This window comes from Bactrocera tryoni, chromosome 3 (genome assembly GCF_016617805.1).
Source record: "Bactrocera tryoni isolate S06 chromosome 3, CSIRO_BtryS06_freeze2, whole genome shotgun sequence".
NCBI lineage: Eukaryota > Metazoa > Arthropoda > Insecta > Diptera > Tephritidae > Bactrocera > Bactrocera tryoni.
The window spans coordinates 15,965,800-15,978,549 of NC_052501.1; the positions used below are offsets into that span (position 1 = coordinate 15,965,800).

The 12,750-nt window shown below is 36.1% G+C and overlaps 1 protein-coding gene across 2 annotated transcripts in view; it reads right to left on the minus strand.

Annotated features, from left to right (window-relative positions):
• Positions 1-12,750, minus strand: part of LOC120771875 (diuretic hormone receptor) — an 81,142-nt gene that overhangs the window by 7,155 nt on the left and 61,237 nt on the right. For both annotated transcript variants that reach the window (XM_040100129.1, XM_040100128.1), the window contains exons 4-9: positions 12,285-12,423; positions 5,557-5,758; positions 5,176-5,272; positions 4,936-5,029; positions 4,786-4,866; positions 2,065-2,144 (exon numbers count right to left, since the gene is read on the minus strand). In XM_040100129.1, the coding sequence (XP_039956063.1) occupies positions 2,065-2,144; positions 4,786-4,866; positions 4,936-5,029; positions 5,176-5,272; positions 5,557-5,758; positions 12,285-12,423 (693 nt within the window). The remainder of the gene's footprint in view (positions 1-2,064; positions 2,145-4,785; positions 4,867-4,935; positions 5,030-5,175; positions 5,273-5,556; positions 5,759-12,284; positions 12,424-12,750) is intronic.

The window sequence follows — 12,750 nt, forward strand, 5'->3', positions numbered from 1 at the left end:
TTAAACTCAAAAATTTTACAAGTACTTGTATCTTAAGTGAACGGCAATGCCGAATATACATGACTCCAGTTTTGCATTTGGTGGAATCAGAAGAGCGTTTTGTTTAGGAACTTCTAAATTCGGATGAAACCACTAATTGGGAACGCTACCGACAACAGCTTATCGAATTGAATCATTAATAAGTTCATTTACGATATTATAGGAGGTTATTAACGAGTAATGTCTATCAGTGTGCACACATATTTACATAAAGTATAAATACTTAATTATCCTTTCGCTTTATGTAGGATGCGTCCTCCTTTAGGTCAGTATGTTAGAACCCGTTCATACACGATAACTTTCTTGTTCTTTCTTAGCAAGTTCTCTTTTGAAGTAGCCGATTTCGTGCACACAGTCAACTCGTGTCGGACAAAGTAATTTTCTCAAATCATTGTATGTTTCATTTATATTTAAGGTAGTGGAGAAGAATGGACCAATGGTTTGATCTTCGACAGTTTCAACGGCGAAATATATCCCGAAATGTAGTCACCAGTGGATCAAAGGTGAAATAGTACCGGGATATGGTTCTTTCTTTAGCAATCTATACACAGAAGAAAGCTTCGAACTAAACGATTAGCTTTCAGTCTGAAATTGTTGACATTAGAAAATGCACCAAGTAGGCTCTTGCTCGAAACACCAATTCCATTAGCATTCCAATAGATAGCCAAGCGCCAAATAATGCTAACCACAGCGTATATATTAACTCTTACTGAGATAGGTTATGCAAGCAGGTTATATCAGTTGGATACTTAGTAAAAGTCATCTGAGTGCCCAGTCATATAGAAATAGAAGGAAACGAAAAGAATATACAGGAATGCAATTCACCTAAACTGCCATTTAAATCTTTCAAAGAGTTGCTTAAGGCAATGGACTCTAAGGAAAACCTCAGTTCTTGGAACGCTAGCCACACAGGGCACATCACAAATATACTATGGGATAGGGTTGATAGTGGATAAACAAAAAGTTTCCACATTTCTACGATCTCACCTTCAAAATCTTAGTAATATGAAATAGTCGGAATGTAGAACATCCTTGGAGGATGATGAGATATTGAAACTTTGGTATACGTGCCTTCCATTGTTCCTTAAATAGTGGGGGTGGAAAAAGTTGAGATGTTTTATCAAAGTTAATTGAGTTAATTGATCACCACTTGCGGGTTTAATGGGCCTAATGGTGAACTAAATGCAGCCTCTGCTGCTCCCGTTTTAACTAAACAACCAACCAGTTACTATCCTTACTTATCCTTATCTTTTTACCAGTTTTTATACCCTGAACAATTTACCACGATGTTTGTAACACCCAAAAACGTCGAAAATCCTATAAAATATGCACATAAATGATCAACATGATGAGTTGAGCCGATCTGTTTGTTCGTCTGTCTGTTTGTTCGTCCGTCTGTCTATACTTACGAGTATATGCCCGAGCTGAGGGATTAGTTTGTTAGTTCAGCGAATCAAGATATCGCGGCTGCGCAGGCTAGGAGCTCAAGTTGTCCGGATGAAAGAGAACACTCCAGCTTGGAAAGCTTTCGATTCAATATCTGCCAGTCGAAGGAGGGGAAGAGGCATACCTATAAATCAGGTGGAGAAGGATCAGGCTGCACTTAGTATTCAATGCCGCCAAAAAGGCGACTCACCCTGTATAAAGTATGTGACATCTGTTCAAAAGTAAAATATGACCACAACAAAATATGTTTTGCCCCCCAACACTGCTAGATAAATTTCGGTTAACTCATCAGTTGGTGCCATATGGCCACATTGAAAGAAAGTACGATAAATAAATAAAGACCGGCAATGACGTAAAGCGATGAAGTGAAGAATCCGGCCCGGCATACTACATACATACATATGTATGTATGTATGTATGTACATACGCTCATAAATATCGGTAATACGATAGCTGCAAACGAGCGCAATTTCAATTATGAACCGAAATAAATGCGGGGAAATCACATTTACATTATCGCAGCACATTGCTAATTACAATAATAAATCTGGGAAATGCTGAAATAATATTTATACTTACACCGTTAAAATGCTCGCTCTCCAATGATGTGGCGAAAATTTTTGCTATTGACCAAATAAATGTTATAACAGCAGGGCAACCTATAAAAATTAACAGCAACATTTAGATAATTGCAACTGCATGTGTATTTATGTATGTGTGTGGGTGCGTAAGTGTTTGTTTATCAATAAATTAATAGCTTTTGTTGCAACTATGTTTGCGCATGTATTGTGGTTTAAGGAGATGCAAAACAGACCAACAATGCACCATTGAATAAATATGAAGAGAATTGCAACAATTGAGTAAACAAATACAAAGCGAATGTAAATACAATAATTCAAAGGCAAAGGTGCAGTGCATTTGTGGTTAGTTCGGTGTAATAAGGAGATAAATTGAGGGGAAAAAAGAAAGAAAATATAAAATTAATTTTAAAGAAAATAAACAAAAGCTTAAATAATTGCATTTATTTTTGAATTAAGTAAAATGCAAATAAATGTATTAAGCTAATAATAGAGATGAATAATATCCCACAAGTATAATAATAACAGGCTCACTAAGAAAATATTTAACTTAAGGGGTTAGATCAGTTTAGAATCTTCAAAAAATCGACACTTGAGGCTTATAAAAGCGTTATTCAACTTGTAGAATAGTGAAGAAAAGTTGGAAGCATTCGGGCTTGCGCAAGAACTGAAGACCATCGACCTTATCAAGCGACATCGCTCGCTCTATAGGCTCTTCAAAAGTTCCAAAAAGATCAGACGTTTTCGAGCCAAATTTTGTCCAGCGCCAAATTTTGTTCTGGCTCAATGGGTATGTAAGCAAGAAAAATTGCTACATATGAGGCAAAGAGCTACCTGAATATATTCAAGAGTTTCCATTTCATCCAGAAAAAGTAACGGTCTGGTGGGGTTTGCGGGATAGTGGAATCAATGGTCCATATTTCTTCGCAAAATGATGCCGGTGAGAACGTAACCCTCAATGGCGACCGTTATCGCACAATGATAACTGAGTATTTGATGCCTGAAATTGAAGCTCGTAATCTCGGCGACATTTGCTTTCAACAAGACGGCGCCAATTGCCACACATCGCATCACTCAATTGACATATTAAGAGAACACTTCCGTAGGCAGATAATTTCACGTTTTGGGCTGGTCAATTGGCTTAGTGGCCAATCGTGTTATATCACACCGTTAGACTGTGTACATATAAATATATGTCTTGTTGTGAAGAAAGATAAGGCTTTGTCGGAAAAGAAGGACTAAGTATGACCTAACTGACAAAATATGTCATTCATTTGATGCGTAAGCAACATCAGTTTTTTTTCATTCAAATACCATACAAGGTGCAAGTGACGAACTCTGTGTATGAAACAGTATTTTCTCGGAGAACTCTTCGAAATTTAATATGAAGAAAACCTCAGCCGAAAGTAATCGCATTTTGGTGGAAACGAGGAAAGGACTGTTAACCTTGGTCGGATCCGGGTCCGTTCCGGTTACGTTGAGCCGACTGTCGTGGGAATGGCAACGTCCCCGTCGTGCTAAATGGTACAAAGGCATGGACGATGACAACATCTGATGAGTCGGCATTACGAGTTTTCGAGAGAAGGGTTCTGGAAAATTTTTGGTCCCTTTCGCATTGGCAACGGCGAATACAGCAGTCGATGGAACGATGAGCTGTTCGAGATATACGATGACATTGATATAGTTCAGCGAATTAAGAGACAGTGGCTACGCTGGCTAGGTCATGTTGTCAGAATTCCAGTTGAGAGAGTATTTGCGCAGTACCTGCAAGCGGAAACAGAGGAAGAGAAAGATCTCCACTCCGTTGGAACGACCAGGTGAAGAAGGACCTGGCTTCGCTTGGAAGTTCCGATTGGCGCCAAACAGTGAAAAGTAAGAACCACTGGTACGTTGTTGTAAACTCGGCTATAAAGAAGAAGATTTGGCTTAGAACACGACGAACGCCCCGAGCTAAACAAATTTAAGAAACGGAGCTGGAAGCATTACTCCAAGAGGCTTATTGCCAAACACAAGAAGAAGAGCTCACAGTATCTTTTGGGAGTCACTTAAGCAGCGATTTCAAAACTTTTAAAAGTAGTTGAACACATTCAGAAGAATGGAACTCAGCTGTCATATAAATTGCAGTCAAGCTACGTTGAAAGATAACTTTTCATGTCAGAAATGCTGCTTGAGCGCTACAAAAAGGCGTAATTTTTTGCATCGGATATTGACAGGCGATGAAAAATGGATCTCTGACCACAATCCTAAATGCAAAAGTCATATCTGAAAGCTGCCTAATAGGCCAAATGAACGGTAATGCCGAATAATCATGACTCTAGGCTGTATTTGGTGGTATCAGAAGGGCGTGTTGTATTATGAGCTTCTAAAACTGGGTGAAATAATTGATGGGGAAAGCTACCGACAACAGTTTATCAAATAAAAGTGAGCGATTGTCGAAAAACGCGCGAAATTTGCGACTAAAGACAAGGCAATAAGTTTCCCACGTAACCATGCTCGGGCTCATGTCGCGAGACCGGTTAAAAACTAGTTCGGTTGAGTTGTTTTGCCTTAGTCTTCAAAGACTATTCTCTAATCAGTATTTTGGAAACTGTTTGGAGAAGGTTTCTACGTATAAAGACTTTAATAATTATAAAAAACAAATAAATTTGGCATTCAAATTGAAGAAAAAAAGATTTTACTGAAATAATTTTTTAATGTATTTTCTTTTTTTAAAAAAACTCACCCCAGCCAATGCAAGCGTATATGATAAATCGAATATTATCGCTGGAAAATGTCTGCACCACCAGAGTATAAAGATAGAGGCCTGTAGGAAAAAATTCGCGTTGCAATAATTTACTTTATGTTTAAAAATAGTGGCGTATATGCCGCTTACCTTCGACAAACATCCAGAAAAAGTTTGTTAAATTAAAATAGTGAAACATCATGACCAAAGTGATGCAGCCGGCCTCGCTGGGATGCTCCGTCATCTGGAAAATGCACGAGCAAAGCAGAAGAAAGCCATTATTAGTAACAGCCATTAGTTAGCACCTGTGGTTAAGGCATTACGAAAGTGTTTTTAATAGAAACAACAAAAGCAAGTGACGCATGCCATTTCGCCTAATGCTTGGCTTACCACATGCAGGCACATCGTGAGGATCCACAGCAGCGCGGCGAGTATGTAGGTGAGGAATAAATTCGCATGAATGGTGTTGCGCAGGCATTTCAAGTCTCTGCAAGCAAATAAAAAACAAGAAAAATAAATAAACGGATGTTTTATGAATAAAACAGAAGAATTTTAATTGCAGACAAAATTAAATTTTGATTATTTATTTTATATTTCAACAAAATTAAATTTACTGCAAACTTCCTTCATTTGTTTAGCTTAACTACATTAACAGTTTTGCATGTACAAGTATATGTATATGTATGTATATGTGTATGTGTGTCTTTGTGTACATGTGTGTGTGAAAAAATCTGTGAAGTCAAATATGTAAATGTTTTATTGTTTACTCACTTGAAGAAATAGAAAACGATCAGTGCTAAAATGAGCGACGTTAAACTAATGAAATATCCAATGAAATATATATAGGATGATAATTCGATTGTTGGCGAAAGATCGGCCAATTGTGGCGGTAATATTGTAGCCGGCTGACAACGCATATACTCCGTGTAATTGTCCCACGTGCCGTCCGCTAGGCACTTACGTGTTACATTCTCTGGGAAAACAAGAGAAATGTATAAATATATATTAGGGTGGGTCCAAAAAATCGATTATGTTTTTTACTTTATACTCTGAAAAATTGGTTGGTAGACTATAATACGCTTCTCAAATGCAAAATATTCCATAAAAGTACTTCGATCGTTCAGTTTGTATTTCTTACGAAGAAAAGGATGTGTGCAAAATTTCAGTTGAATATCTCAAAAACTATGGGACTAATTTGCGTATACATACATTGTGACAAAAAAGTACCCAGAAATTGTGAATCAATTTCCCAGACAACTGATATTTAAAAAAAATGTATTTTGCTAATTTGGTAGGACTGTCCCTAATTAATATGCCAAATATCAGCGCGACAGTTTGTGTCCAGCAGTTTTTACAATGGAATATCCAGGAAAGAATTTGCCTGAAAGTTTACATTTCTAACCAATTTCGTGTGCTGAATCGTTGCGAATGTTTCAAAAGGCTTACTGCGATTCAGTTTTACCAAAACACAAGCCTACGAGTGATATTCGAGAGATCATTGAAGACTTGCTTCGTTCTGGACAACCTTCGACCTCTTCAACTGATGAAAATATTAGACAAGTGAAAAATATGATGCTTGAGTACCGTCAGAGAAGTGTTAGAGAGATGGCAAATGAGCTCTCGCGAGTTCGTACGAAATATTCTGCTGTATATTTTGGGTATGAAATGCGTTTTCGCTCGACTCGTCCCTATAAAGCTGATTTTTTTTTGAAAAATAATATCACAAAATCCTTTGGACATGCTTGATCGTGCAAATTCCGATGCCACATTTATGGAGAGTATTATACCTGCCGATGAAACATGAATTTAAGAGTTTGACATGCAAACACGTCAACATTCTTCAACCAAAAAAAACCACGCCAAAGCCGCACAGAAATCAAGGTGATGTTCATTGTTTTTTTCGATATTTGTGGTTTGATGCCTCATGAATTTGTTCCGGAGAGACAGACGGTCAATAAGGAGTTCTATTTGGTCGTATTGAGGAGTTTCCGTGAGAACATCATGTATTTTACACGACGATAATGCACCATCGCATCTTCGTCGCAACTTAATACTCGTATACCTTGTTCAGATTATAATTTCTCCAAGTATGAGCTCTCAATAATGGTAGAAAGGTCCGTTACTTTTCTGTTTCATACTCTTTCCTTATTTTCGTAAAGAAAAATTCGGAGCTTATGACAAAAAAACTTGTCTCCCATATTTCTTCCTCAACTTCACCGTTTAAAATTATCGATTGATTTTTACCCACCCTAAAAAAGACAAAAATTAAATGGGCTGAGGTTTCAGAATTTTATTACTCTATGACTTTCAAATAGTACTGAACAAAAATGTTGTTGTTTTCGCATGGTCATGTTCGGACATAAATCCAATTCGGTTCTGCCTACATATTGATGTCTACTCTCTCTGGCGCGTTTTTCGAATAAGTAAATATTTTTTCTGTAAGTTGTTAGTACTGTTAGTGCCATCTATGCTAAATTTCACATCAAAATGAGGCTCTAAAAGTGAATTTTTCGATTTTTACTTTGTCTGAAAGAACTGCGATAATGCACCATCTCATACTGCATTGGTTACTTACGATCATTTCGCCATATTTTCAACTAATATCGTGCCGCAACCACCGCATTCGCCTGATTTACCTTCGTGTAACTTCTGGCTATTCAGCAAATTCACATGACCACTTCGAAGACACCATTTTGACTCAATTGAGGATATAAAAGCTGAATCGAAGAAGGCTCTGTTGGCCATCACGACGGAGAATTTTTCCAAGTGCTATGATGACTGGAAAATTCGTTGGCATAAGTGTATTGCAGCGGGAGGGGATTACTTTGAAGGAGATGAACTAGACAAAATTCACCTTTAAATTTGATCAGTAGTATCTAGGACCATAAGAACTGTGCAGCACTACGTAAAAAATTAGTTAAGATGACTAGTAGATGTCGGTTCAAATATCATTTGAATTTAAAATAATATTTAGTCGCCCTAAAAGGTCGATGATTCTACTTACTTACACTTTAATAAATCTTAATTTTTGATTTCGAATTTAGTGGTGTTGGATCTGCATTTTATTGCGTAGTCGAAAGAATCCTTTCGTATTTCTAATCAAACTACAACTTATTTTTTTTTTTTGTATTTATACTAATAATAATTTTAACTAATAACATATTTTTTGCACCATTTTGGTCGATCACTTTTTGCCATTTTTCCGCTAAAGACATTATTTCATCACTGTAAAACTTTCATTAGTGTAAATCGAAATTTCGGAATTTCCAGAGCGGAAGCGAGGTTGAATGGTTGAATGAAGCTTAAAAGCTCACCTTTCCAACACTATATGGTAGCACTGGAGATATATGACTGCAACGACATCTATTGACAAAATACGAAAAGACTTTTTCGACTACCCTGAACGAAGGATCTCTTTTGTTTAATTACACCTATTAAAAAAAAACGTAGAGAAAACTTCACCAAAAATAGATTTTTTGTTTGGTAAAAGAGTCAGTCAAAAATGCAAATTTCAGTTTTTTGGCTATCCTTCAACCAATATCTAGTTAATGGTCTTAATTAAAGCAAGTATAGTTTTCTTTTTTACTTTTAATGATCCTTTAAGAAGTTTTGCTGCACATTTTTTCCAAAGGGTTGCCAGAAATGATGTCGTAATCGCCAAGTTTTTAGTACTTTCCTTTAACAATTGCACAAAATCTTTGTAAAACATGTATCTTTGGAATCATATGAAGTTTGAATAAAATATTTAATAGTTATATAAAAAAAAAATATTGAAAATAGGCAAATTTTTTGCTTCACGAAACCCATAGAAAATTAAGGGTATAATAGCTTATTTTTTTTTTATACAGCTTGGCTCTTCTACTGCAGTTTAACTACTTAGTGCAATTTTGCAAATTAAACCTTCATTAAATCACAAAAAAAAAATAACTTAATAACTTTTTAACGAATTGATATATTTAGAATACAGATCTAGGAGTTAGACGAAGTGCCGGTGTTCTTAATGTTCCCCTACTTACTGTCAAGCACTTCATTTGATCTCGCGTGTCACGCTTCACACTCCCACTTATCACACCACCCACGAGGCCGCTGCACTTCACTGACTTTTGCTTAAATATATACATACATATATTTACAAATAATGTTGTCTAAGTGTTAGTATTTGACACACTGACATAGTGACATAATGTGTGTGAGTGTGTGATGCACGCGTGACGAAGTCGTGTGAAAGCGCTAATGAAAGAGTAATTTTCACATAAGCATTAAATACCGTCTACTTAACAAGTGAGTGAGTGTGTGTGTGTGTTTACATACATACATATTTTGACATTAGTGTTTGAGTAATATAGTGAAGTAATTAAAATTTCATTTGCAAATATTTGCGCTCATCATATACTCGACAGCCTCACTCGCCGCTATGTGACACAACTTCGGTTGACATCGCCAACGAGCTGCATTTTAATGATTTAGTTTGACAATATTTAACATAGTCAGCACGTCAAATTTTAAGCTGACGCGCCAAAAGTGACATAAACTCACAAATGCATGAATTTATAACTGTATATATGCAGTTGAGTGACATTTGCAATTTGCCATCACAGACAGTCCAACAGAGCTGACAAAATTATTTGGGGCGATATTTTCGGCAGGCAGAGCAACACAGTGAAATTACAAAAAATAACGTCTTAAAATTTGAAATTTGCCTAGAAATAGATATTGTTTGTATAAATAATCCTCACAAGTTCTTTTTTTATCTTCTCTTTACTCGAGATGGCTTTCATATAATTTTGCTCTATATTTTCCTGAATAACACATTCACAACATAAGAAATTGTATTTTTTTCCTTAGATGGCTTTAGATGACTTTATCTTTCGTTCTATAATTGTGAATGGGTTACTCTACATTACTTTAGAAAACGAAAAAAATTCCTGATTTTTCTTTCGTGATTCCTTGACTCGATATTGTTTGAGCAAGCGCCACAGACAGACACCAACTTGAAGAAAATACGCCATATTTTGCAGTTTTTCTTCGAGAAGTCGAAACTGAAAGCCAAGTGGCTGATATATAATAAACGAATAGTGTATATATACCCGATCCCATAGGAGTCAATCGGAGATGCGAAAATATCGCAGCTTAGAACACCGGTCAGCTTTGCCTCCTGGTTGGCAGAAGGTATGATTGCCGAGATGAACAATGGAGGAGAAAGTGTCTGGATGTTTCCACCTCACCTTCCTCCGTACAACTTTGACAATTTGCTTCCAAAGATATTTTTAGCTTTAAAGCAGTAATGCTTATTGGACAACGTCCAGTAAGAAATTTTCTAAGAGCTAGTAGTCCAGTAGATTTCCTTTGTTTAATTCCAGGCCCGCAGATTTTATAGTCGCATAGGAGCGGGTCGTCGATCAACGACTGTTAAGTGCATACTATTTCCATGGATCCAGTAATAGAACGTAAGAGGACAACGAAGTTCCAACTTGATCCTACTACGATATAAGATCAGATCAAATCAGATAGATCCATTTATAGAATGTGAGGGGAGAACGGAATTCCAACTCGATACTACTACGATAAAAGTAATAATGAATTAGCTTGATGCTATTGCTAGTGAGGATAGATAATACTTGACTAACTTTGAGCGCACAGTTAGCGAGCTTAACGCCAGTATTATAGTTTTGCTGTCGGTGTGAATGCTCGAATCAAACTGGTTTGGATTAAAAGTGGGTCACTTACGACAATGAAAAGCGAAAACGGTCGTGCTCGAATTGGAGTGAGCTGGCTCAAATGGTTCCCATGTCAGTATTGGCGGTCAGGTAGGGTTTGTTATAAGTTTGTTGGGAGAGGCTGTGAATCATCAACCTTGAGCTGTTCCTCTATAGTCAAACGCTTTATTCGCGCTCTGCTATTGACAAATAGAGCGTTTGATTCAGCCAAAGTCAGCTTTGGTCAATATGGAAGGAATTGTGTTCAATAAGGACCACGCTGGGACACACATACATAATACAAATGATTCACCAGAAGTTCTAGTTGCTTAGTTTGAAGACGCTTATGTGTCAATCAGAAGCTGCCACCAAGTGATTAATACCAGTTACGAACGGTCCTTTTGTTTGTTAAAAAAATTTGAAAATCTATTGTCTCAGTTTTTTAAGCGCGAAGGTGTGTCAAGGGAGTAGGATTATAAAATTACTTTCAAAGAGGCAATTAATTATCGTACAAAATGGTGCATATTTGATCTAAATCGGCTCATTCTAATGAATCTTTAAGAGTTAAAAAAAGTTTATCTCGATTTCCGGCAAAATTACGAGTCTTATAGAAAAAAGTTATATGAAAATGTGCTAGGTAATGAAAAGATCTATAACTTTTGTGTACAGACTATTCTCACATAAGCTTTATGATTGCTGCAATCTCTTCTTTCTGATGTTATTAAAAGTAATAGTTTACTATGATACATTTTTTAGAAAATGCAAACAAAACCGCAGATAAACCATTCTTAACCATTAAAAATTCAGCTACACCCCTCGCTTTGCTCTTCACGACCGCAGTTCGCCCTTAAACTATATTTTTTTTAATCTTTGTTATTTTACCTTTTCTTTCCGATGGGTTTCATTTAACTAAGAATTTTTTTCTTCTTTATCATTTTCACTGCTCACTAGTCTAATATGGCATGTAGACGATCAGAATAAAAAATATATAAACCGGCACGCTTATTTACCGTTTTTATTATGAAGCAAACAATTTGTCATCGAAATCAGAGCATGTTGCCTTTATAGATTTATTGAAGCAATAAATGGCAAGTCGACTTTAGGAAACACATAAATACATATATTCATATTTATAAATACATAAGTATGACAGTGACAGATCACCAGTTGTGCAAATATTAAAGGGGCGTGGACGCTGCTATTAAGAAGCATTGATTTTCTATCAATTTTCTAATTGAAAAATCATATGTATTGAATCTATCTGTCATATCGACTCACAACTTTTTGATATTAATGAGCGGTTATGTTTATGTCATTGAGATTTTCAATCGCCAACAAAGCAATTTACGTAAAAAATACGTATTTAGTATGGCAAGAAGTCGGAGAATCGAGTTAATAAATTCCCAGTAAGGAAGTTGTGCGCAAGCCAGAACACTAGTGCTATAAAATGGTTCAAGTAAAGTTCTGGTACCAACTGAATTCAATATTTTAATAAATTTATAACCAATGTACTGTAAATGTATATTATGAAACCCACTTTCTTCTAGATATTGAATCAAGCCAATTTTGCCGAGATTTGGAGTTCTAAGTAAAAAATAATAATTTTACGAATTTCGTAATTGAGCTAATAGAGAGTATTATTATATATACATATTTTATAAGGCTTCAAAGATGGACCAGGCTTTAAACCATCTTGTTGAAATACAAAAATTTTATTTTTTTTTTTCGAAGTCAGACTTTGATCTCTTCGGAACCAATCTTACTATTACCATGTGTTCTAATATACATTCAGTTCATATTTACCTGCTGTGTTATAATGTATGCCCTTGAATTCATCAAAACAGGGTTGTATGGCTGTCGTGCCAGCCAATGTTTCCTGCCAACAAAGCACAGAATCAAACGAGGGCGGGCAGGTTAAGTAGTTGGCTGAGTTATTGCGTGGCTGTAATAGTTGAAATAAATACAATTTAAACCCATATAGAAAAATAAAATTATTTAATATATGTACATATATGTATATATGTATGTATACATACATATGAGAGGAAATTAGTAATTAAGTAGCGTGACTACAACGAGTTTCCCATGATTTGAGCATCTTTGCATTACGCGACGAGTGAAACAAGTAACTTTTGACTGAGACGTTGCAAGTTTTTTTGGAATATAAAGGTGACATGAAAAATATTTGGATCGAAAGGTGGTGAGCTTGACTTCAAACCGTATGTGGAATCCTCATTACCGAGTGAAGTTCAGCAATGAGCGCCTTTTA